We start from the raw sequence: 27,388 nt of genomic DNA on the forward strand, positions 1-27,388 counted from the left end.
TTGTACACATTCCTGACACACAAAGAAATAAAGGAATAGTCAACACTTCATCTTATCAGAACCTCTTACCTGTCCCAAAGATCTGTGAAATCCAGAAGTGCTGTAAAATATGAAATTGAGGACATTTCAGTAAAAATCTGACCAATTAAACTTGCAATTCTCAAAACTGGATCAGCACTATTGTATTGTGGGGATCTGGAACATATAGTGATACTGACCACATGTTCCTCTGTCCAAGCGTGGATGGCCAGGTTTGGGAGCAGCTACAGAGAGAAAGAGAGAGAGTAAAATATGAAAATCACCAACACTCATCACCAGGTGTTCTTTGAAGTAAATATAAAGCATTTAGAATTTTGTAATATGTAAGCTAATAAACATACTGCAAATAAAAGGGTAATAAACTATTCTGTATAAAACATGATGCATCCTTAACATTATGAAGTTATACACCTTTGCTGTGCTACATAAAGATATGCAGCACTTTTTTGACGAAATGTCCTAACAAACTGCAGGGGAACATTTACAGGCATATGTTAACGGGCAAATGTCAGTCAAAACACAACTTGCGTTATTAGCATATAACATTATGGTACAAGAATATAGCCGTGGGAAATGATGGGGAGGAAATCAAAATGAATCAGTAATCTGTGCATGGAGTCACACCTCTTACAACACAGAGTGTCACTCATTTTAAGAGTGATTGAGTAAGAAACAGAAAGAGACATAGAGGGAGGCAGGGAGGGAGAGGGAGAGCAAGTATTGTGCTTCCCCTCTGTCTGGCCACATGGGCCCTCAACTCCCCATCTGTGTAGGGCTCATATCAGAGGAAGTAAACAAAATAATAATATAAAAAAAACACCCATCGCCTGCCAAAGTTCCATTACATACATTTGCCTAATTAGAGTGACATAACAGTGTATTTCGAGCAGCCATCTTGTATTTCACAAATGGCTTGCATGGGTTCATGAGAATGGGAAGTAGCCTGTTCACGGAGAAGAGAGAGGATGAAGGCAGCATGACAAGAGAGAAGTCAGCACGAATGACTCAGCAATTGAAATTCCTCGATCAGTGCAGCGGAGTTCAGCAGGGTACAGCACGCACCCTGTCCTCAGACAATACTGCCATTTTCTGACCTTATGCTCAGTCAGAGCCACAGCAGCATGTACCTGAGAACATCTGGAGGCTACAGTTACTTTTGGGACACCAGAATGGGACATGGCTGTTCATAAAACAGAGATGTAGATGTGTGCTTGATTTTTAGACAGGGGCATGTTTGTATATTATTAGTCAAAAGTTTGGACACACCCTACACAATGTGTTTTTATTAAAGCCACACACAACATGTGCAAGAACATATAGTAACATCGGTTGAGCTTCCTTCACCTTCAAGACTGAAACATCAAGCTGGACCTTCTTTTTGAGGCATTACTACATGTGACATTAACACTTAAAGACGTACGACGTTGTCCGAAAAAAAATCCCAGAAAATTTGAGCCAACACCTCTACTGTTAAATTATTATGCTAGGCTTTTTTCTTTTTTACTTCTTACAATCTTACATAGTGCAGCTTTAAAGAAATTTTAATACAAAGACTTATGCAGAAATGCTTAAGTTTCTAAAACATATAACAGTTGCTGCCCATATATGTGTTTATTACAAATAAATGTATTTATTATATTATTTTTTCTGCACTCCCACAAAGTGTTTCAGCAGCCAACAAGTGTTCATATGTGTATCTTCATTCTTGCTAGAAAAGCACCTTTTGGAGCTGTTTCAGAGAATGCCAACAGTGTTTAAAGCTGCATCAAGGCAAAGGGGGGCTATTATGAAGAATATAAAATATATTTTTTTGTTTTGTTCAACACTTTTTCAGTCACTGCATAATTCCACGTGTTAACATATACATTTATAGTTAACATATACAATTTACAATTTTAATTGTCTTCATTATTATAAAATCTGGAAAGTAGACAAAATAATGAAAATCCTGAAATCCTGAGTAGGTGTGTCCAAACTCTTGGCTAGTACTGTTAATTGTCTAACTGTAGGAGGCTCAGAAATGGTGAGTAGCATGTGATTTATTTCAAGTTAAGATGAGTCACAGATCAATGAATAACATAATGCACACCTCACCGGAAAAGACCAACCCTGCCCTGCCATATCCTCAAGTCATGTGAGTCTGAGTTACTAAAGCCTAATGCTTATTTACAGCAATCCTGATGTCCAGAGATCAAGCTTTTCCTGGAGTGCAATAAAACTGAATTACACTGGGCAATATTTAAAACTAGAGAAAGACCAAATGAGGGAGGCACAAAAATATAGAAAAGCAGAAATGAAAAATCTTTTAATGAAGTTTCTGGTTGATTTGTGACAAACTTTATTGAAAAAGACAGAAAAAGGCAGAAGCAGACAGGATAAAAAAAAAAAAAACATAAATAAGATTAGTATATTGTTATATTAATTAAAACACAGGATTTGAGACAATCCTCAAACAATGCAATACTGTACTACTGAATAAAGTGTAAATTATTTTGATTTCAAAAAAGTAAATATTGTCAGACAAAATACACTTTAACTTAGGGTCCATGCTTAGAGTCCATGCTTTTAACTTGGAGTCATTTATATTCTAAAGACACTACAAGTAAATGTACATTTAATAAATAATTGTTTATCATTAATGTGATTATAGTGATTTTTAACTAATAGGAACAAACTATTTACTCCTCAGATGTGTAAATGCTGCGTGGGTTTCCTCCGGGTTCTCCGGTTTCCTCCCACAGTCCAAAGACATGCAGTCAGGCCAATTGTGTAAAATGATCAAATTGTAAGTCGCTCTGGATAAGAGCGTCAGCCAAATGCCGTAAATGTAATGTAAATGTAAATAGTTTGTACCTGAGATACCCTTTTAAACCAGTTACTATTAGCTTGCTAACTATGGGACTCATCTTTTAAAAACAACAAGCTACATTTAGTCACTACAGACTATAGTGACTATACTATACTGGCTATACTATTCTTAATTGCTTTAAACTGCTAAAAATATATGTTTCACATATGAGAAAACACACATCAGCCACTTCCTTAATGCAGTAACTTATTACAACTTATTACAAACAGTTTTACCCTATCAGTCAGTACACAAGCAATATATAGAAAGTATGCAGTGTTTTAAACTAGGAGTAAGAGCAGCAAACTGATCAGCAGGCTGGAAGACCAAGAACTCGAGAGTTTCCTGAATGTGTCTTCATAGCAAGGTGTCATCAAGTTCTGCAGAAGGGAATCTTGCTCTCTCTCTCATTCTCTTTGTCTCTCTGTCTTGCCTTTTTCGACTATGTGCATCTCTCACAGCCTCACTGCTTTTCCACACTGCTCAAATTGGCCAATCTTAATGTCAGTGAAATGTCACTTCATCATAAAAGCGGCACATCCGCACCAGGCTGACATGCTGCTTGGTCGCCCCTCAGCATGCCACTATACATCCACTTCATTTCCCATAAATGACATCCATAAGGACTCCGAAGGCACCGGACAGGGTGGGCTAATGCAGTCCATACATAGCAAAGGGCAAAAATTCACCTCTGACCTCAACAGGAGATTGCCACCTCAAAAGGTCTTTCACTTAAAAATGCATTTTAAGAAAACATTGTTAATATTAAAAAAGCTAATAAAAAATAAGTAATTATTGCCTCTATCCAGGTAACTATATCCATACTACATATAATTATGTCATTATTAAAAGCTCAGAAAAGCATTTAATATTACAACATGATTCATTCAGTATTATATCTTCATTATTTTTGCATCTGTGAAGAAACCTGTTATAAGGGCACAGTTTCTTGAGGCAGATAAATCAACTGATATCTAAGCACATGCTAAGAGAAGGGGGTCCAGTGGCTAATCACTGTCACTTTCATCAGACCAGTTAAAGGCCATCATGCTGATTTTGTGTCCATTCCGAATGGAGGAGTTCTGTGTGGCCTGCATGCTGACCTGCATGCCCGAGTGGAGCACAGGGTAAGGAAGGTCCAGAGTGAACATGTCCTCCAAACCCTTCATCACGGCCTCCAGAGCCATGCCCCCCAGCTCTCCGTTACATGAGTGCCTGATTTCACACAACAGCTCCGAGCTTTTCAACTCCTCCAGCTTAGACTTGAAAAAAGACTCCGAGCTTATCTTAGCAGCCAGAGGGAAAAAGAGCTGAGAGGAGAGCGGGAAAAGGTAGAGGGAGGAGAGAGTGGGAGAAAGGAACAATGAGACAATGATAGGTGGCCAAAAAACGCACAAATAGAAGAATAACAAAAAACAAAGAAAGAGAGAAACAGGAGGAATTAGCTTTAGATCACCAACACCAACTAGAACAGAGGAAATTGGTGATTTGTCTTTGAAAGAAAGGGAAGGTTCTACAGAAAAGGTTTAGGGTGAAAATCTCTGTGGAACAGGCAGAGAAAGGCCAGCAGGTTTGCAAATATATAAGTCCACTAGTGTTTATTTGAGCATGGTGAGCATTCTATACCCAGCAATATGGACACAACCTGGTTACTGTTTGTCAGCATACTGTACAAAGCAACAACACCAACCAAACAACAAGTGAGCTGCACTGCAAATACAGCTTTCCAGTTTTCACTGCAGAAAGCTTCCTCAGAAAATTAGAGGCTGTTAGCTTCAGCAAAGATATAAATCCACTAGATTTCAGAAAAGAAAAAATATTGAATGAGCAGGTGTCTACAAACCTTTGGACATATAGTGTCTAGTCCTGAACTACATACCATTCTGAACGGAGATTAACCCCTAAAACTGTGTGTCTGTGGGCTGACACGTTATTTCTCTACTTTTGTAACTACATAACATATTAGTTTCATAGTAGTTTAATTCATTTAAGCTACAGAACACTCAACATCACATCGTTCAAAATTTAATGTAGGGCTGCTGTCACCATCTTTTTCTCTGATTAAATTGGCAGTAGGCCAAAGGTTATCTTATAAAAGTTATCTAATGTATTAATTTCTGTTCTTATATGTGCCAAAGTAGAAACTTAAAAATGGTTAGCTGCAGCACATTGCAATTCATTACTTAGCAGTCAGTGCTCAGTGGAACGATAGTTAGATCATATAAGTAATAGTAGGACGGTTCTCAACCGATCAAAATGAACTGTTGTATAAAGTAGTTTATAGTAGCTACTGAATAGTTTATAGTAGCTACTGAAGCATGCTTAATAGTTACTGAAGTTACTGAAAAAAGGGCTTAAGATTAGTAAGTGAGTGATAAGACTACAGCTTAAGGGGCTGACTAAAAGGACTCATTTTCCCCATTTCACACACAGGCAACCAAGTGAGTGGGCTTCACGCATTGTGAGTACAGATTATGTTGTCTGACTACAGGCAAGTAGTGATAGTTGAGAGACGGAGAACTCACCGGGGTGTTGGACTGCTCTATTAGCTTCCTCTCCCACATCTTCAGGCGGCGCTCTCTCTCCTTTAGCTCCTGCTCTTTACAACTCAGGTCCCTCTCCAGCTTCTTTAAGCGCTCCAGAGTGGCCTCGATCTCACGTCTGAATACACAGAATCATATCACTTATCACAGAAGAACTTTTCTTTCATGTATCAGTTACATATTGTATTGTAACATTCTGCATATGCACATTATATACAAATACATGCACATATTTACATATGTATATATGTATTTTATAACTGATGTTGACATTTGCACCGGATGAAAAAAAGACTTAAAAATTCATACTCTAACTCAACAGGAGAACAGTGATGATACTAACACTTGTTTTGCACATTTACTATAATGGCCACCAGAGGGGGCAAAGGAAACCTTTTTGTGGCTGTAAATCTTCTTCCCACTGCAATTATTTATAAACAGACATGTGACGCAACTCCAGACCTCCCACTCAACTGGCCCCCTCCCCGGGTCTCCCAGCAAGTCCTCCACTCCCACCCCAAACTTCCCGTGTAATTGATTTCCTTGCTTGTCGCTTTCCTGACAAACGCACATAGAATTTCACATTCACTTGTGCCCTCGGCTTGCTTTCTTTTTATTTTTTGCAGTCATTTTACTTTCTCTCTCTCCCTCTCTCATAGTTTAGCAGAAAGAAAAACCTGAGGGACCGGAATCTCCTGTTCTCATCTCCTGAATCTGTTCCAGATTCTTAATATAGTATCAGATGCACAGACTCTTCTAGACTTGCCTGTCACCAGGCCAAAAGATGAAACCCAGCCTTCACTACGGGAATGCCTCATGCCAACTTGGATTTCATTACCACAGAAAAAAAAACTTATCTTGATATGCAGCTACTATGATATATTTCACACTTATGTTTCATATTAAGCTACAACAGCAACAAAATGAGACTGTCAGCTTGTTCTTGAATTTTTAATTGTTGTTCAATATATTGTTCACTCAAAGTAATTTATTAGTTAAAATTAATTTATACATTATTTGTTTGTACTGATTTCTGTGTTATTTTATTGGTATGCATTGCTTGCAATAACTTTGTTAATGGCATCACTGTCTTTTCGTTTCCGATACGCATCTGTAATACCAATTCTATGTTTTCTCAGTTAACTATATGATCGTGTGTGTGTATATGCTTGTGTGCATGTCAATAACATTACCTCCATTCTGCCTTGTTTTGTAAGAAGGAATTGCACCGGTCAGAGAGTTGGCTGTCATTACACATGGCCTCTAGTGTGGACAGGATCTCTTTAAACACAGGCCTTTTCTACAACAGAAACCATATAGATTTCATTAGTATGTATATTCTGTAAGGACACACAATGATATTGGAATCATATCCATAACAGCAGATAATAATTTGCACTGCAGAAATGTTCTGATTTGACTGATATTTCAAACAGAAATAGGACAACTATTTATTGCACTACAGAAGAGCAGAATGTTTGCTGTGCTAAAATCAAAATCAAAATCTGCATTTTATTTATTTTACTGCATGTGTAACCCTTCTGTTACTCTGTAACACTAGTCAGGTGGATTTTATAATCAGAGATGAAGTTTACATGAGTGATTAAACAGAAGTAAATGGCTCATACAGAGAAAAGAGAAGCTTACTGATTATTGCAGACATATACAGGATGTTCAATGTAGTCACATGCAAAAGTCTGGGTGCCCTGCTCAAATTATGTTTAATTGATCTTTGGTAAAAACACATCCTCTAAAGACTTTTGCATGTTTAATGCAGTTACTATTTAAAAAAAAAAAAAAAAACATTAATGTGGCCTGTGCATGTTTTATGTTTTAAGCTTTGTTTTTCCAATGTCTTAATGTCAGCAATAAATGGAAATTGTAGAAAAAAAAATATATATATTATTTAAATGTGTTCTCTGTAGAAGATGTTAACCATTATAACTGTTTGACAATCCAGGAATCCGTTTGACAAAACTTGAATATGAGTACAGGGCAAATATTGAAGACCATGCAGTTTTGATTACCTCAGGCTGGTAAAAGACCTTTTTATGATTTCATGAAGGAGTTAATGTGGGATGTGAGATATATTACTGACAGTCCTGTAATGATGTTCTAAAAGCTTTGAAAGAGAATGTAGCTGTGTAATGAACGTCTTATTATTGTTATAAATTGTTTGTTTTTATTAATGTAACCACAGGCTACTCCTGTATAGAGCAGAATACTTTAACAACTGCTTCAGAAGAACAAAAGTAATCAAATAATCACTTTAAATATCAAAATACATCATACATTTGCAAAGAAAACAAATTCTTTTTAAAACACAGGCACTTTCCATATTAAAGACATGATGAAAGAAGTCATACTAAGAAAGAACAATGTCTGCAAAGTCTTTTTCTAGAAGGGATATAAACAGTGTTGTAATACACCTCTATGTGAACTGGTAAATAAAAGACTTTCCCCTTACTGCTCCCTAATGATTGGCAGGATGAGGGCTGAGCCAGAGAACATCTATTTATTATCCTCACTGAACTGGGTGTGGAGTGTTTGAGGGGACATGTGACCTGACAAACTGAACTGGACAAGAAAGATTATAGCAGGATGGAAATACCTTCTTGTTCTCCATGAACACAAGATTCCGATGTTAGGAATAATTCAAAAGTCTAAAAAGACAGGGAATGCTCCTGACATCAGATCATGTATTCACAAAAACAACTGACTACTCTTTCACTCAGGGATACATATTTGTTGTGCTAATAACTTCCACTTTTCATGGTATCTTGTACTAATATAACAATGGCTATGAATTTGCTGAAGGGGATGTATTGTAATGTTTTGCAACACACATAACTGAAACTTCATTGTGTGGCTGCTATGCAATATCAAACCCATAATGTATTTGCAAAATGTAAGCTCATACTCAAAATATACACTGACCAACACTATGTATAGGGAAATAAACATAGTCTTAGTTATGACAAATGACTTGACTTGATTCTTACCGATGGCTCTGTTTCCCAGCATTTTCTCATCAGGCATGCAAAACTGGCAGGACAGCTACTGGGAATAGTTAACCTCTGCAACACAATCACCATATTAAAATTTCATTCACTGTGTGACACAAACTACAGAAAGATCCAAACACAGATAAGAATATGCACCAGATACAAATGTATAGCAACAGAACCTTGTATCTTGAAAAAGTAACTTTACAGGAGAAGGAAAAAAAAATTCAATGAAAAAAAAAATGTATGTACATTCAAAGTGATTCGAAGTGATTTTCTGTCAGTCCATTTGTCACAGAATTTTTACACAACTGGCATTTTTAAGTTCTGTTTAAAAAATGGAGATCCAATGTTACAGTGTAGGACTGAGTTGGAACACAGCTACTGTTATGTGCATATAAAGACCCAGTAGTGAGTATGGCTACTGTAGAACAGTTAACTATTAATAACACAATTAGTTACCTCATTTTTCTCCACCACCAGCCATGCCACCTGCAACCCCTCTAGTCCTTTGAAAGGAATCTCACGCGTCAGCATTTCCCACAGAACCTAACACACACACACACACACACACACACACACACACATAAAATCATAATATATACTTTGTTTATTTGTGTGTATCTTTTATAATTTTTTAATGAACAAATAAAGCTTCACATATAATTTACATATCATATATGAGCTACACTTGTTTTGCCTTTTGCCTTGATCACTTAGATAAACAAACTATACATTTTCCATTTGCTTCCTCTCTCCCTGCCTTTGAATAACACAGTCACAGAATAGATCTCTGTCCCACATCCTTTTGTGCCTATTTGGCCACAAAGACACATGCATAGACTCACCACTCCATAAGAGTATGTATCACAGGTTTCAGACACAGGGAGGCTCTGAATGACCTCTGGGGCCATCCAAGGGAATGTGCCCACCAGAGACATGTGTGTGGTGTGAGAGTGGAACTTGGATGCCCCAAAATCACAGATCTAAAATAAAATACACAAGAGAGATGTTCAGAAATCTGTATTAATACATACTTCAACATTTACATTAACAGAAACTTTAGACAAAAAAACACTTCTCAAACAATACTGTACAAAATCAAATTAAATACACTTTATAATAATAATAATAATAATAATAATAATAATAATAATAATAATAAATATTATTATTATTATATGCCATGTCATTTTAAATTTATGGACACAATCTTAGAGCTCTAAAAACACAAAGGTGTCCAAATTATTATTTTAATTTGGACAAAAAACATTTTAGTTCCCTACAGAATGTTTCAATACCCATACTTAGTAAAAGAACAGAAAATCCAATGAATCAGAACAAACTCCCATTTGCCTTCTATTGTAAGTGCATTTCAAACAGATCATCTATTTTATTACTACTTGCAGGGGGAAAGCTTCTAAATTATTGTCCATGGTAATGTTTGAAGTTGAAAAACACTGAAATATTCTCTTAGAGGACTGTCCATTAAGAGGTTCTTTAGAGAGCCAAAGGTTGTTCTTTCTGGCACCTTTAATATTAAGAATGTAACAAGAATGTAACAGATGAAAGCTCTGAATAACAACTGAGCAACATTTTTTATGACATACCTTGAGTACTTTGTCTGCTGTCATGACCACTGACAGGAAAGACATAGAAAACAGGTCAGTGAGTCAATGGAAATTGTCACTCTTCCTGCTCTAACTAGGCTTCTTTTACTGCGACCACAGCCTTTAAACATACAAACAACCCATCTGTTTTCAAAAATACCATTTCTGGACTTGAGATCCCTGTGAATAACTTTCACTGGAGCCTCTGCATGTAAGTAGTGCATTCCTGCAGATAGACACGAGAAAAATCATGTTATAGCAACTTTCAAAAAATTTAGTTATATCTACACTGTCAATGGACATCTAGTGATATATGATACAATGTTTGAACACACAATTTATCACCTTACATAGCATATTAATGAATGTCATTCAGTTTTTTTGTAATTAGCTCAAAATAAACAGCCAGTAAAGTATGTTATTTAATTGCTAATATTTAGCAATGGCATGCAGAATTTGCAGCCTGTAACAACTAACTGGGTGGGTGTCTACATGTGTGTGTGCACACCTTTAGCTATCTCTGTTGCCCAGGTCATGATCTGTTTCATGCTGATTTCTTCACTCTCATCGCTTGATAGATACTCATACAACGATCCCCCACTGGCATACTCTGAAACACACACATACAAATACAGCAATTATGAGAAGAGAAACACTTGAAATGGTACGACTGATCCCTTAAACTACAACTAAACTACACTGTCAATCTTTAAGCTTATTACTTAGTAACTAATATAAATTAGTCTGTAACTACCATGAAACAAATGCACAAGTCATATAATTCTACCACTAGCTGAACATCAAACATTACTACTTTTAAAAATCCATATATATTTCATTGTTTTGTTATTTTAACATATATAATTATGTTATATTTTAGTACAGTAGTATATTTTAGTAGAAATATTAGGTTATTTAACAAGAGTCATCAGTTCAACTCATTAGTTAACAGGTTTAGTTGGTGCATCTGCCATCCAGGATATGAGGCTTTATAGCAGTGATCATTGCTTTTTGAATTCCATCTTTCTTTCTTCTTCACTTTGCTGTGCATAAGTTTTAGTGACCTAAGAAAATTAGATTTTACATTTTTTGTTTGTTCAGAAAAACAGTAATATTAGAATAAATACAAATAATTATTTGCAGTTATTATCCATTAGCAGTTGGGTTAATTAACACTTGTTGCTTTTTACTATATTTATTTTGCAAGTATTCTACTATATGGTGTTTTAACAAGGAAAAACACATTTATAAATGGTTTTAAATAAAGTGCTTACGTGCCTCAGACTTGCACAGTACTGTATATAAACAGTGCTGAGTAAACGTTTTAGACACATTAAAAAATTATGCTTAAAAAATTATATTTAAATTTATCTGGGCGGTAAGAGACTATTACATGAAATGAAATATTACATGAAATATTAACACAATGTATAGACATTTTATGTCTATGTTTATTAAAGTTTGTAAAGTTAAAAAATTAGTTATATAGTTATATATATTATAGTTATATAAGTTATATAGTTTATAAAGTGTATTTTATTTATCTTTTATAATTACTGATGTTTAGTCTTGCTGCACTGCTAAATGCCTCATTGTGTGTGGAAGGGAACACTAATCACTCAACTTGATTCAACTATACAGCTGAGATAATACACTGCTCAAAAAAATAAAGGGGACACTCAAATTACACATCCTAGATCTGAATGAATGAAATATTCTCATTGAATACTTTGTTCTGTACAAAGTTGAATGTGCTGACAACAAAATCGCACAAAAATCATCAATGGAAATCAAATTTATTAACCAATGGAGGCCTGGATTTGGAGTCACACAAAATTAAAGAGGAAAAACACACTACAGGCTGATCCAACTTTGATGTAATGTCCTTAAAACAAGTCAAAATGAGGCTCAGTATTGTGTGTGGCCTCCACGTGCCTGTATGACCTCCCTACAACACCTGGGCATGCTCCTGATGAGGTGGCGGATGGTTTCCTGAGGGATCTCCTCCCAGACCTCGACTAAAGCATCTGCCAACTCCTGGACAGTCCGTGGTGCAACATGACGTTGGTGGATGGAGCGAGACATGATGTCCCAGATGTGCTCAATAGGATTCAGGTCTGGGGAACGGGCGGGCCAGTCCATAGCTTCAATGCCTTCATCTTGCAGGAACTGCTGACACACTCCAGCCACATGAGGTCTAGCATTGTCTTGCATTAGGAGGAACGCAGGGCCAACCGCACCAGCATATGTTCTCACAAGGGGTCTGAGGATCTCATCTCGGTACCTAATGGCAGTCAGGCTACCTCTGGCAAGCACATGGAGGGCTGTGCGTCCCTCCAAAGAAATGCCACCCCACACCATTACTGACCCACTGCCAAACCGGTCATGCTGAAGGATGTTGCAGGCAGCAGATTGCTCTCCACGGCGTCTCCAGACTCCGTCATGTCTGTCACATGTGCTCAGTGTGAACCTGCTTTCATCTGTGAGGAGCACAGGGCGCCAGTGGCGAATTTGCCAATCCTGGTGTTCTCTGGCAAATGCCAAGCGTCCTGCACGGTGTTGGGCTGTAAGCACAACCCCCATCTGTGGACGTTGGGCCCTCATACCATCCTCATGGACTCGGTTTCTAACCGTTTGTGCAGACACATGCACATTTCTGGCCTGCTGGAGGTCATTTTGCAGGGCTCTGGCAGTGCTCCTCCTGTTCTTCCTTGCACAAAGGCGGAGGTAGCGGTCCTGCTGCTGGGTTGTTGCCCTCCTACGGCCTCCTCCACGTCTCCTGGTGTACTGGCCTGTCTCCTGGTAGTGCCTCCAGCCTCTGGACACTACGCTGACAGACTCAGCAAACCTTCTTGGCACAGCTCGCATTGATGTGCCATCCTGGATGAGCTGCACTACCTGAGCCACTTGTGTGGGCTGTAGAGTCCGTCTCATGGTACCACAAGTGTAAAAGCACCACCAACATTCAAAAGTGACCAAAACATCAGCCAGAAAGCAGAAAGGTACTGAGAAGTGGTCTGTGGTCCCCACCTGCAGAACCACTCCTTTATTGAGTGTGTCTTGCTAATTGCCAATGATTTCCACCTGCTGTCTATTCCATTTGCACAACAGCATGTGAAATTGATTGTCAATCAGTGTTGCTTCCTAAGTGGACAGTTTGATTTCACAGAAGTTTGATTTACTTGGAGTTATATTGTGTTGTTAAAGTGTTCCCTTTATTTTTTTTGAGCAGTGTATATCGCTCCATGAAGGAGACAGAGTGACCCCTACTGTCCAGTCTCTTCCCATGGAAACATGGGGGACGTGGCCACTGTGTTTACCAAGGGATTCCAACCAGACATGTAAGTATGCATCATATATACGGTGACAGATAAAACACAAGATAAATCAGTAAAGCTCCCTTATCTGTAAGAGTAAAACTCTCTCTCTTTCTTCTCTGAGGGTTGTGCTTATGTGCTGTCCTGTCAAGGACAACACTCTCATATAGTCCTTCACACAGAAAACACTCTAGCCCACACACTAGGACACACATAAGCAGGGAATCTCCAAAGAGACATGCACACACATATACATCATCTGATTATACATGAGCAGAGACTGAACCTCCAAGAGTTAGGAGAAATCCAGCACTGACAAAACTCTGAAACAGTATATGTGTTTCATGTAGGAAAGCATCAAAAATACAACAAATCACAATGCTAGCTAATTGAAATCTCATGGCAGAAATATTTGTAAAATAAACATTCTAACATTCCACTTCTCACTGCTCTGGACTTTGTATTCACTTGCATGACACACCCAACATCATGCAACATTACAACATTCTCTTTCATCAAACTTCCTAAAAGACTTTTTCTAGGAACTCCTCTATATGCTTGCCCTGGCTTTTAATGAGTACTGCATTTATTGCTCAGTTATTAAATAAACACAGCATCATATATTTGAAGTAATGCAGAAGTAACTGACAGACCACATTCATAAATGTATGGGAGCAGTTTTGGTTTTCTAACCACACCAGAATTTCCCATTTTAGCTGACTGAAATTAGCAAAGTTACTGAGAGTCATATCACATAGAGGTCATGGGTCATATAGATAATAGAGAGGTTGAGATGTATAGTCTATTAAATGCAGGTACTCAGCTCATTCAGTAGTGAAATACGATGGGACAGGGAAGATTTATAGCCTTGCTGATGAAAGTGGAAACACAAGAGCCGAGTTGGCTGTAAACGTCTCTCTTTACCTGGTGCTAATTAGATCTGCCTTTGATAAATAGAGACGACAGCTCCCTGACAACAGCCAGTTCATCTCTCCAAGCCTCTCTACTGTAGAGCTGACCACATACCAAATCTGGCCTGTGTCTTTTAAATGAAGAAAAAGGAAAAAAAAAACAACAGCAAAATTTAATTATTTACTTATATAGAGCTCTGCACAGCTTGTGGAAAATATGCCTGAATTTCATGGAAAAAGGTGAAAAAGGTCAAACTGTCAATTTAGATGAATCAAAGAGATGTGTACATCCCATGATCAATTCCACGGGTGTAGTTATATGCAAAAAAATTGGCGTCCCAGTCAAATGGCATGTTTTGCTGATTTTCTATGTGAAAATGTGTTAACACATTCTCTAGAGGGAACACACCTCTGCATATTTTAATTGCACAATTACTATATATTTACTGATGTGGACTGTGCAAATGTCACACCATGTTTTATATTGCATTTTTTAACCAATATGTTTAATGCAAACAAATAAATTATGCACTAACATGCAGAAACATGCCATAATTGAGCCTGTTCCCTGTAGAGGATGTGTTAACCTATTTTCAATATCAAAACAACATGTTATTTGACCAGGAGTGCTCAAACCTTTGCATGCAACTGTATAAAGAATCCAAAGAATAAGAGGGTTACTGTGCTAGAAGGGCAGAACTGGACAGAAACCTGTCTAAAACTGATAAACCTGTCTCATCTTGTTTATTAATTTGAGATTTCAACAATGTGGCATCCAAGCATTTTATAATGGAAGCATCAATTTAAATCCAGTGAAGTCAAGAAATCTTAATCTGTTCACCAACTTTATTTCAAAGCTCATTTGCATTTGTTTTCTGTGTGCTCTATTGCAACATGCAATTCATTGAAAAAATGCTAATGATGAATCATCATAAAATCTAATAAAGTTTAAAAAAAGCCAGACCGGATGACCACCCTGGTGCCTTAATAATTTTATATATACACTCAACAGCGCCATCATGACCCAGAGATGAAGTGATAAAATACGCTTTTATTAACAGATGTTGACTTAGTGTGACCATTCCCTGGATGACCAGTAAACAGAAATGTTCATATACTCCTACAGGTTTGTTATTAACCTGAAGCAAATAAAGCTTCAACAAAGAAACAAAGATAGTGAGAGTAAACCAATCATTTCACTGATGACAAAATGACTAAAAGGCGGAAGTGTTGTTTAAAACAAACCTGTGACAATTCCATAGTTTGGAGCCTCAAGAACTGCGCCATAAAACTGGATGATGTTGCGATGACTGAGGACACTCAAGATCTCTGCCTGTGGAACAGGAGCAGCAAATCATGGCAAAAGCACAAAAGAGATTATGACAAAAAAAATTTTATTTCAAGCAATTTGCATAAAAATATATTTTTAGATGAAACAAACACTCAACAGACTCTCAGCAATATATCAAAAACATATGAGGGTCATATGTTATGGTTAGGGTTATAGCTGGGTTTTGGGTAAGGTTGGGTATGATTAGGTTTTGCACAATGGAAGCAACACATTAACAACACATCTGCTTAATATATCGGTAAGTAATGTATCACCAGAACACATTCAAGATATTTACTTCAATGTATTCAGATGCTTCACTACTGCTACTTCTACTGATATGTTGTTGAGGTGTTAATGATAATTTGTTAAGTGTTTATTAATCGTCCACAAAGGATCACTCCAAATAGAGTGTTACCTGGATTTTTTTTCCAATTTTCTAGCAAAAGCTTGTGCTATAAAATGTTATAAAACATGATCTAAAAAGCTACTTTTACTAGGCCAGTTTAGTATGGCAAGACATGAATTTTCATTTTTTGCAATGAAAACATTAGTGAGAGAGTATTAGCTTAAATATTACTGAATGTTGTTTAAAAGGTAGCTGAAAAAGTAACTACCAAGTTCACTTAAACCTTAATATGCCTTAATATCAAAGTTCCCTTGCATAATCCATACTTTCTGAGACTTTTTGAAATGCATAAACTCAAACACAATACCATGAAAAACAAGCTATAGCCTAACTTCTGAACTAAAATTACAGAATATAAAAAACTACAGGGCAAAATGACAAATCCATCACTTCAAAGTAATTTAGAGCCAAATACAGTGCTCACCTGAGACTAACATGATTTAATTATATGCTAATTTTCTCTTAAAGACACAGTGCATGAATTTCTCTGATCACGAATGAAACACTAAGCGCCACACACACCCTCTTCAGAGCAGGGGGGAAGCATAATCGAGACTGGTGGGTACAAAAGTCAGCACCAGGCGCTACATGCAGAGAGGCAATTAAAATGATTATCACACTGACAATTAAAACGCGTATATGAAAAGCTCAGGCAATTATGTCTCCCACCTCTTTCTCAATCTTCAGCAGCTTTTTCACCGCCACCTCTTTGTCCTGCGAAATCCAGCGGGCGCGGTACACGCTGCCGAAGCTGCCGCCGCCGCAGTTCTCGTAGAAGTGGATGTCATCGAATTTGATTTGAACGAAGGAGGCGCCCAGAGACGCCATGGCATAATGACACTTTTTAAAACACTCCGCTCCGCTCTACAGCCAGAGAAAATAGAGGGGAGAGAAAAAGAGGGAATCAGAGATGAAGCTGAGAGAGTTCCTGTACGCAATAACGTCCAGATATGAGCTCTGAGCTCATCACTACTTTGTGTCTACTATTTAAGTCCAACAGCATGGACACACTCCTAGAATGACACAGACATACATACTCACCCTCACACACACACACACACACACACACACACACACATACACACACACACACACAAACAGCTACAGCTAGAGTTACAGGCAGTCCTGAGCTCAGCATGCCCCCAGGGTAACAGCTTTGTCTCTGGTGTCATTGGCTGTCTCCAAAGCATGGGATGTGCATGCGCAAGGGGGAGGGGTGTGTTTGCATGCCTACGTGAATGCAAGACTATGTAAATGTCTTTAAAAGTGACACTGTGTGTAGGTGAGTGTGCGATTGTAAATATGAACAGAATGCGCACAAAACTGCATGACAGCTTGACCTGTCATAATTACTACATAATTGCAATTACTTCAGGGGTCGGGAAGTGACACCTGGCAAATTTTAAATTAGACCTAAAACACATTTCAGACATACTTGGCTTGTCAGTGTTTATTTCCATTTACACTTAACATTAAATCTACATTCAACTTTACTCAGCTTTGATATATACAACTATTTTTTACTGAAAATGTTATGCTCCTCTACAACCCCAATTCCAATGAAGTGGGACGTTGTGTAAAACATAAATAAAAACAGAATATGCTGATTTGCAAATCCTTTTCAACCTGTATTCAATTTAATACACTACAAAGTATATGTTCAAACAAATAAACTTCATTGTTTTTTGCAAATATTCACTCATTTTTAATTTGATGCCTGCAACACGTTCCAAAGAAGTTGGGACAGGGGCATGTTTACCACTGTGTTACATCACCTTTCCTTTTAACAACACTCAATAAGCATTTGGGAACTGAGGATACTAATTGTTGAAGCTTTGTAGGTGGAATTCTTTCCCATTCTTGCTTGATGTACAACTTCAGTTGCTCAACAGTCCGGGGTCTCTGTTGTCGTATTTTGCGCTTCATAATGCGCCACACATTTTCAATGGGAGACAGGTCTGGACTGCAGGCAGGCCAGTCTAGTACCTGCACTCTTTTACTACAAAGCCACACTGTTGTAACATATGCAGAATGTGGCTTGGCATTGTCTTGCTGAAATAAGCAGGGACGTCCCTGAAAAAGACGTTGCTTGGATGGCAGGATATGTTGCTCCAAAACCTGTATGTACCTTCCAGCATTAATGATGCCTTCAGAGATGTGCAAGTTACCCATGCCATGGGCACTAACACACACCCCCACACCATCAGAGATGCTGGCTTTTGAACTTTGTGCTGATAACAATCCAGACAGTCCTTTTCCTCTTTGGCCCAGAGGACACGACGTCCATGACTTCCAAAAACAATTTGAAATGTGGACTCGTCAGACCACAGGACACTTTTCCACTTTGTGTCAGTCCATCTCAGATGAGCTCGGGTCCAGAGAAGCTGGCGGCGTTTCTGGGTGTTGTTGATATATAGATTTCGCTTTGCTACGAGTTTTAACTTGCACTTGTAGATGGAGAGACGAACTGTGTTCACTGACACTGGTTTTCTGAAGTGTTCCTGAGCCCATGTGGGAATATCCGTTACAGAATGATGTCGTTTTTTAATGCAGTGCTGCCCGAGGGATCGAAGGTCACGGGCATTCAATGTTGGTTTTCTGCCTTGCCACTCACTTGCAGATATTTCTCCAGATTCTCTGAATCTTTTGATGATATTATGGACTGCAGATGATGAAATGCACGTTGAGAAACGTTGTTCTTAAACTGTTGGACTATTTGGTCACGCAGTTGTTCGCAAAGTGTTGAACCTCACCCCATCCTTGCTTGTGAATGACTGAGCCTTTCAATGTTTCCAATTAACCTTTTCACCTGTGGAATGTTCCAAACAGGTGTTTTTTGAGCATTCCTCAACTTTCCCAGTCTTTTGCTGCCTCTGTCCCAACTTCTTTGGAACGTGCTACAGGCATCAAATTCAAAATGAGTGAATATTTGCAAAAAACAATAAAGTTTATGCATTTGAACATTAAATATCTTGTCTTTGTAGTGTATTCAATTGAATATACGTTGAAAAGGATTTGCAAATCACCGTATTCTGTTTTTATTTATGTTTTACACAACGTCCCAACTTCATTGGAATTGGGGTTGTAGTTCCAAGCCATTGCAAGAGTGTTAAGAAAATAAGAAAACATTTCTGATGTTATCACACATTCAGATAATATTATGAACAGTGACTGGCCAGTTTATTAATTACATCTCCTGGTGTCTTACCGTCAATTTAATCGTCTCCACTTACCATATTGGAGTACTTTGTAGTTCTACAAGTAGTTCACAGACAAGTAGCTCATCTTATGCTTTGTTGTTCAAAAATTCCAGCAGCACTGCTGTGTCTGATCCACTCATACCAGCACAACACACACTAACACACCACCACGTCAGTGTCACTGCAGTGCTGAGAATTATACACGACCCAATTAATACCTGCTCTGTGATGGTCCTGTGGGTTCCTGACCATTAATGAACAAGGTGAAAGCTAACAAATATGTAATGAAAAAAGATCTACAGTCTGTTAATTGCTATTATTTATATGGTAATTAGTTATCAGCTGAAAGGTAATGATCGTGACAGCCTATCTTCATCTGGGTGGGTATATATGATTGCACATGACATTCTTCATCTATATAGCGCAGCACATTCTTCATACCTCCTACTAACCTGAGTGTGTGAATCAGATGCACTCATGTGCAGCATGCAGGTCCTGTGTTAAGCCTGAGGCATCCCTGGCATTCAGCCCCTTCTTACACACTCATCTCTAAATACATGGACCGTCACTGACCATCAAAACCAGCACAGAATATTCTAGAACATTTACACCCACTCCAGTTCAGATTTAATTGCAAAAAAACAAATCAGGTTTCACAATTTTCATGTGTATTTAGCTTCTTGCCCATCATACTAGATGACATTGAATAAAGTCTGCTGTGGGTGAAATTAAATCTGCAGGCTACATCATATCCAGAACTGACTCACTGCGTTGCAGTTTCCTTCAACTCATAAGTATAAAGCTGGTATAGCAAGAACATGAAAGGTATGAGGCCTTTTCAGTGGCCTTAGACTACAGAAGTGCGGTTCTTAATCCAGATCTAATCTCATTTAATGATAACATACAGCATTCTTCTTGCTGGGCAAGATTAGCAGTCTCAATGTGATAATGATATATCACAATATAGCATATAATGAGGATAGTGGTGGACGTGGAAATCTCTACCAAGGCTTGTGCCATCAAATTACCCTCCAAACAATAAAAAACCCACATCCCTTTGTTTGCGTGGCTTACAAAACCTAAATGCATCTTGTTAAAAGACGCAGTGAGACAGAGGGGTAGAGGACAGAGAGAGAGAGGAGAGAAAGAGCGGGCACTAATCCGTGCATTACAGTAAATGGTTGTTCTCCGAGTGTTCATGACTTTTCCCGTGTGCTGCAGTGTAATTAAGGCTTTTAGAGGCGCTACCTGCGCTCCGCTCCATTCTCGCTCAGAGGGGCGCCGCTGCGCGCTCTCAGCGCTATATTTAGCGCGCTCTGCGGCCACTCCACACACACACACACACACACACACAGAGAGGGGGAGATCAGGCCTTCCTCAACTGCTGCTCACCCGTATCACAGTGAATACACAAGATAATAACCGATAATAAGGCTTGGAATGCCGTGCCAGATCAGAGACGGACCTTCATACACGCACGAGAACATGTCCTGTAGGGTTGGGTCGATATGTATCGTTATTGTGATAATCATGTCTAAATATCCCACAATAAGCTTTTTCTGAGCATATCGTGGAAATCGTCAATACTCAAGAACACTTCCCAACTGCATGTTTGATTAATGCCTGCTGCCCTTTACAGTGTGTTAATTTCATGATGACGGGACCAAAATGGTTCAAAATTACACGGAGAAACTTTGGTTCTATTGGTTTACATTAAACATGAAGTATGTTTTTTTTTCTTTCTCCTGTCTTGTTGCCATTTAGGAGATAAGAGATTTTGCTCCGATAGCAGCGACTGTACTAAATAATACCGCTACACAAGTTAAAGCGGGGGCGATATCGTGAGGTCGGCAGATCGGCATCGGTTTAAAGTAACTCGCTGACCTCTTATGCTTATGAGCTCGTTTCTCCAGAATTACCTCATGTTTACAGTGTGCTTGTGTGTTTTCCTTTTTGCCTTATTTGCATCATCAACAGGAACTGAGAGATTCCAGGCACAGTCACATGACTCGAATCGGAAAGTAAAAGCTCCGGAACCAGTTAGATTGTTCTCATTCTCCTCTTTACAAAGCATTTATAACGCGCGCAAAGGGCTCCCTGCACATTACTGCAACAATACTCGATCACGGAACAGAACACAGTGACACTCACACAGTCTCCAAACACCTGCCACACAGGCCAGCCTAAACCGTGTCTGAAATAGGACTCATTTAGACTTGAAGACAGGGGCAACAAGCGGCCCATCGTTTCCCAACATTATTCAGGATCCAGTGAGCTTAAAAAGCGCTAGTGCAGGTATGGAGTGATGGCCTACTGGAACAGTGTATTGAGCGAATTCTACATGTAGAAATGGGAAAAGCCGGTCCGTGTTATGCTTGTTATACGTCTCCGGAAGTTTCCCCCTCGAGTACGAGTACACTGAGCAGTTGTAGCTACCAGGCTTACAGGCTGGATACCGGCGTCCAGGCCTATTCCACTGACCCGAGCGTGAAGTAGTAACCAGTGAAAATAAGCCCTAAAGATTCCTGGTCACAGCCTACATCCCACAGTCAAGGCCGCCGCTCTCTCACTCAGAGCTAATGCCAGTCCACAGCACATGGCCGCTTTACCAACATGTTCAGACAGCTCACCGAGGGGCATACTGAGACCAGCGTCACATCCATAACAAATTCATAAGGCAGTAATAATGAAACACAAAAATATGTCTAACTACAACACCGCCACCAAACAGCTACATACCGGTTGTTGTTTTCCCCGCGCTTTATCTGACAGCGCTCTCAAGACTGAAGCTGAACTCTAGTTGCTGTAGGTAAAGTCTTGGAGGACCTCCGGGTTCTCCGCAGTCGGCTTTCCGCTGAGAATTCACGTGTTGTCCTGTAACTTCTCCCATACCTCCACCTCCAAACATCCAGTAATAGCGGAGAGTCCTCCCACACGCCCAGTTATGTATGTGACAGCAGTGCCACCCCGCGGCCGGAAACGACATGACCTTCAGTTGCTCAGGACACTAATGTCACTAATGAACGTCCTGACAACAGGATGTTTAGATATGCTATCAGATGAGTCAGCAAAACGAAGACGTTTAACCACACAGCACAAAAATGTAAATAAAAGTCTCAGAGACTCGTGCATGTCATCAAATTGGCCTCCTTTTAATAGGGCTGAATTATTTACAGAACACACATGTTTAGTCTGGCAGGAACTGGACAGAGATTTTTTTTGCTGCTGTTTTGGCTCTGCACTCCAGCATACCAGATTTGAAATGACAGAAACCTTGAAGACATACAGATTGAACGCTTAATTTGAAAGTATTTTTGTTCACACTGGATTACAAAACATTTAGAAATCACAGCTTTTTATAAATAATCGGGCAAATTAACATAATTAATGGCAACCAGAGGATTTTCCCTGGTGATGCTGTGAGGCCTTTAATGCTGCCATTTTTCAGTATTAGCTCATTTCGGAACCATTTTGCTTCCAGGTTTTGCTTTAAGTAAAGTGCATGGTGGAAAGGGTTCAGGTGACTTGTCCAGCCAAGAATACTAGACTATTAAGCCCATGTTAGCTCTCTTTGGCATTAACTAGCAATGCAACGACACATGGCTGGCTAAAGAACTGAATTATCTACTCCTTTTGCTCGCTGAAAATTAAAGGATAGTATTTAAAACAGCTGTAACTCCTCCCTCCGATATGTTTGTACCTATCCTCTAATTAAAGCTGTGTTTCTATGACTTCAATGACATAGCCACTGTATCAAGTATGCCGGTGTAGAGAGCCAAAACAACAAAAACTGCATCACTGTACAATTTCTTACAGACTGTACTATAATACATCAGTACAGAACTACACCAAGCTCACTCACAGACTTCTAAAATGTGCTTGGGATCCTTGAAGTGTTTAATCCATTTCATGCTTAGGTGCAAATAAATTAACACTTACTATTACATCAGATGCAAAACATCCACAAACCCCAATTATTCAAAAAACAGAATAGCATGTACAAAATAAAAATAATAACATGATAAGCCTTGTAAAATGTTCTCGACAAAAGAACAAGAACATCTGCAGAGAAGCTCCTTCACAACCTCTCGAAACAAAAGAGCAAATGTCTGATTTCTCCTTAAAACCTCTGAATGTTAAAAAATTCTCTCAACAGACATCCCAACAGATCTATGAGGCTTCCATCACCAGATTAATCATTCATTTGGGTGGATCCAAAAACAAAACCTGGAATTATGAGACAACATCTCAGCATGTCAGAAAAATATACCAAGTGCAGCACAAAGAGGTACAAAAAACCTTGAAAAGATTGTCTTCTGTTGTGATTCCTTCAATCGTTCAAAATACAATTCAGCTGTATTTTGGCAACAGCATTAACAATTCCAGTGTCCCCATGGAAGATGGGAAGAAGGGCGCTGAATGCTTGTCGTATGTGCAGCTAGCTTATTCATTGGCAGTAGTGAAGCAGCATGGATACTGTAGTTCTTCAGTGGAGCAGCGTTCAGGTCCGCCGTGGTTCCAGTTTGTGAGAAATCTGTGACAGGGTGCGCTGGTTGTCAATCACACTGAACTGACGAACATAATTTCGAACATCCTGGTGGTTCTTAGTGGCCTGCGGAGCTTCATGGTCTTTAAATGAGAGAAGAAGTGAGAAAGAGCAAGAGAGAAAAGGGATTCAGTTCATACTGCTGTCACAATGTAGTGGCACAACACTTTCTTACATCAACTTGTTAAGGAAGTGAGAATGACCTTGTGTGATATTGAGCAGCACAGTAAAGGAAATAAAAGCATGCAATTATGTCCTCTTATTAAAACAGGAAGTCATGATACTCTTTAAGAAACTTACTGGTGGAAAGAGTTTGTTGATTTCAAATTAAAAACTTTTTTATATTTCAAAACAAGCATTTTCCAGCCACAACATGAACCTACTAAACCACCAGTGTAAATTACAAAAGGCATCATCTGTAAACAGGAAACACAGCGGTTACCTTATTCAGTTTGTCAAGTGCTATATTTAAGGCACTACAGAAAAAACTTTGTGGGAAATAGGAATGTACTATACATTGCAAACTTACTGAATGGCTGGCTTCTGCAGTATCTCATTATTCGGACTGTGTTGGCTATCATTCGCTGAAAAGCATTCAAACATTCATGAATCTGCAAAGGCACACTAGCAATCATTAAACTGTTCTAAGAAACTGACCCAAAATTAACAGAAGATTTACCATCTTCTCAAAGTTGACCAAACTGTCGACGAATGTCTTGTTGCCTTCATGAGTAAAAGTCATATCTAACAGAAAACAGACATCACACCTTAGATATGTGTAAATTAACCAACTACACATGTATTCATCTTAGCTTTATATCCCTAATTTCTAATCTACTCAACACTCTTCTAATCCTGTCACCTAAGCTTTCAGTCAATATGGCATGCTTGTGCTTGTAAGAAGAAGGGGAGATATTTTACAATTTAAATTGCATGAAAAGTCCATTTTGTTTTTGGTATTGTTAATATGTCTTTTCCAATTTCTGATATCAAAACTGAAACTTGCAGATTACAGAATATAAATGTAATTGTGTAAATAATTATGTAATTGATGTAATTATACATAAATAATTATGTAATCAAAGTTGAATGCAAAACTAAATAGCAATACACTTTTGCTACACACCTTTAATGAGTAAAGGCATGAAAGGGATGATGGGAGGGTCCAGCTTAGCCACAGTGAGGCGGTATGCTCTGTGGTTTCTAGAAGGATCCTAAGAGACAAAAAAGACAGAATGAGAGAATGGCAGAAAAAAAAGGTTGATGAAATATGTGATGCTGTTGTAATACACAAATAATGATTACTCTTACTGTCTGTTGATATTAATTTTTTTTTAAAGTTTGGTGAGGCATCAACTTACCATTAAATTTTCAAATTCCCCATAAAACTTCTTGAACTTGCTGGGCAGTTTCTGCAAGAAACAAAGAATAACATTTTAAGCCTATAGTATCTGCCCTTCACCCTGAGTATGTATGTGGATCTGTGTGAGTCTGTGTGATAAACTTGTCTCATATGCAGAAACAAGAGTGTAACTACTCAGTGACAAATGTAATCATTAGTGTGTGGCTACAACATTCAGCTTATTCACCAACATATCATCAGCAGCACATTCAGAGGCAATGTCTTCTTTAACTAACTAAAATCTGCTTCCATAGTATTTGGGACATGCATGTGTTTGTTCAGCATACTGAAATGGATCAACATGTGGAGCTTTCTGAGTGCTTTCTTTTTTCTATCACTATATAAAAGCAGCACACTGCTGATGTTACTGTTGAATGCACTGCGATGAGCAAGTACACACTATTTGAGCAAGTATGCAGAGAGTCAGAACAAAATTCAGATAACTAAGGGCTTTTACTGACCCAGTTCAGAGTAACAACAAAAGGCAACTAAGATGTGTGATGTTTTTTTAGATGGCAAAAAGATGGCATGTAAATTTATGGCACGTAATAAAAATTTATTATTTTTTAGCTTCATTAGATCCTTTTCTTTGCAAAATAAGAGACAACAGCACTGAGAATTCACATTATTCAAAGAGATCAATATATTAAAAAGCAAAAAAAAAAAATGCTGTTTAGCATTAAAAGGTTAAAATTTCTGAGTGAGGTCAGATCTGACCCCATTACACACGTGTGTGTAAGGTGAAATCTCACCTCCCATGTCTGACTGAGTCGACTGACCGCTGGATTACCTAATCCCATAATAATGGCAAAGAATGAGTTCAGATTCCTAAACTCTTTACAACTGAGAGAGAGAAAATCACACATGTTATTTTAAAACATACAGATACATTATTACACAGCACATACAGTTGTATGCAATGGTTTGGGCACCCCTGGCCACGTCATATAATTGATTTTTGACTTGAAAAGAAGTAAAAATGTCTGCAGCACACAAAAAATCTGAAAATGTTAATGCATAGTTAGTTTATATTTGCTTCAGTTAAAACTATTAAAAAAACTGCATTAACGTTTGCAGAAAAGTGTTATTTTCAAAAATAGTTTTCTCTAAATGTGATTTGTTCTTTTGGCTTAAAGTCCCAGGCTTATGACATACTAAGGCTTATTATTCAGTAACTACAGGGACTTCAATACCAACTGACTGAGCTATTCTTAAGTTATAAATGTGTGTAATAAAACTTACATGGCCCTGACCACTTGAGAGGTTAAAATCAACAAAATATGTAATTTGGCCATGGTGCTTAAATTTTTGCATTCAACTCTATGCTCTAATAAACATCCTGAACTCATTTATCTGAGACAAAACCATTAACAGTTACATAGATATTAATATTATGGTACAGAATAGTATTATGTAGTATTATACACTGCAATGGACTGGCGACCTGTCCAAGGTGTATCCTGCCTTCCGCCCAATGACAGCTGGGATTAGCCCCAACACCCCCCAAGACCCAGAAGGGTAAGTGGTTTAGATGATGAGTGTGTGTGTGTGTGTGTGTGTGTAGTATTATATAGTAATTTAATCACATGGTCAGTGCGCTAGAAATATGTGACTGCTAATTATTAGATTGAGTGGACTCCAGTGTCTTTCTAACTCTATAGAATGAGGAGGGGTTTGTGTGTTCTTGAAGAGCTAACAGTATGTTTGAGAAAGAGACTGAATCTCACTGTGCAGCAATCTTGATGAATTTCTTCAGCAGCTGGACACGTTTGCTGAGGGCCGAGCAGAGGCACACCTCTGTCACCACCCAGAACTGGATCTCGTTAAAGCGTCGAAGGAAAAGATCCAGATTGGCTGTAGTCTTCTTAAAGTGATGCCGTCCAAACGTGTGGTAGATCAACTCATGCTGAAGCAGAAGACAGGGAAGGTCAACTAAGTTGTACCTTCAAATGTACAGAACAGACATCAAATAAAGCAAATGCTTTGTGTGTGTAAGTGCTTTATGATGTGTTTGTTTTTGCATCTACCTCATGCACACAGTTGAAGAGCTCCCAGTCATACAGGGTCATCTGGTAAGCCAGGTCTTTGGAGCTCATTAACTCAAAGCTGGACATGGACCCAGCAGACGGCCCTTCCTGCTCTGGCAGTGGAGTCTACAAATACAGCGAACAAGAATGTCAGAATCTACAAACACAGTCCACTACAGTCAATTAAAATCTACAAAGACA

General features: G+C 38.5%; 2 protein-coding genes across 11 annotated transcripts in view; both read right to left on the reverse strand.

The window, feature by feature from the left end:
- Positions 1 to 22,153, reverse strand: part of zak (sterile alpha motif and leucine zipper containing kinase AZK) — a 32,473-nt gene extending 10,320 nt beyond the window's left edge. Inside the window, exons 1-13 of one of the 2 annotated variants that reach the window (XM_017692366.2) lie at positions 21,952 to 22,153; positions 16,682 to 16,876; positions 15,519 to 15,606; positions 10,554 to 10,655; positions 10,206 to 10,271; positions 10,046 to 10,074; positions 9,284 to 9,421; positions 8,898 to 8,984; positions 8,433 to 8,507; positions 6,624 to 6,730; positions 5,413 to 5,548; positions 219 to 263; positions 70 to 100 (exon numbers count right to left, since the gene is read on the reverse strand). In XM_017692366.2, coding sequence (XP_017547855.2) covers positions 70 to 100; positions 219 to 263; positions 5,413 to 5,548; positions 6,624 to 6,730; positions 8,433 to 8,507; positions 8,898 to 8,984; positions 9,284 to 9,421; positions 10,046 to 10,074; positions 10,206 to 10,271; positions 10,554 to 10,655; positions 15,519 to 15,606; positions 16,682 to 16,840 — 1,063 coding nt within the window. In that variant the 5' untranslated portion in view covers positions 16,841 to 16,876; positions 21,952 to 22,153. Of the gene's footprint in view, positions 1 to 69; positions 101 to 218; positions 264 to 2,511; positions 4,198 to 5,412; positions 5,549 to 6,623; positions 6,731 to 8,432; positions 8,508 to 8,897; positions 8,985 to 9,283; positions 9,422 to 10,045; positions 10,075 to 10,205; positions 10,272 to 10,553; positions 10,656 to 15,518; positions 15,607 to 16,681; positions 16,877 to 21,951 lie in introns of those variants that run through there. The other variant, XM_037539504.1, reaches the window with a different exon arrangement.
- A 188-nt stretch (positions 22,154 to 22,341) lies between these two features.
- rapgef4a (Rap guanine nucleotide exchange factor 4a) overlaps positions 22,342 to 27,388 on the reverse strand; it is a 55,627-nt gene continuing 50,580 nt past the window's right edge. For 7 of the 9 annotated variants that reach the window (XM_017692369.2, XM_017692367.2, XM_017692370.2 and 4 more), the window contains 8 exons: positions 27,188 to 27,313; positions 26,888 to 27,066; positions 25,913 to 26,003; positions 25,120 to 25,170; positions 24,885 to 24,972; positions 24,438 to 24,502; positions 24,288 to 24,342; positions 22,342 to 23,841 (listed from right to left, as the gene is read on the reverse strand). In XM_017692369.2, coding sequence (XP_017547858.2) covers positions 23,714 to 23,841; positions 24,288 to 24,342; positions 24,438 to 24,502; positions 24,885 to 24,972; positions 25,120 to 25,170; positions 25,913 to 26,003; positions 26,888 to 27,066; positions 27,188 to 27,313 — 783 coding nt within the window. In that variant the 3' untranslated portion in view covers positions 22,342 to 23,713. Of the gene's footprint in view, positions 23,842 to 24,287; positions 24,343 to 24,415; positions 24,503 to 24,884; positions 24,973 to 25,119; positions 25,171 to 25,912; positions 26,004 to 26,887; positions 27,067 to 27,187; positions 27,314 to 27,388 lie in introns of those variants that run through there. The other 2 variants (XM_037539612.1, XM_037539614.1) reach the window with 2 other exon arrangements.

The sequence above is a fragment of the Pygocentrus nattereri genome, chromosome 6 (assembly GCF_015220715.1).
Source record: "Pygocentrus nattereri isolate fPygNat1 chromosome 6, fPygNat1.pri, whole genome shotgun sequence".
NCBI lineage: Eukaryota > Metazoa > Chordata > Actinopteri > Characiformes > Serrasalmidae > Pygocentrus > Pygocentrus nattereri.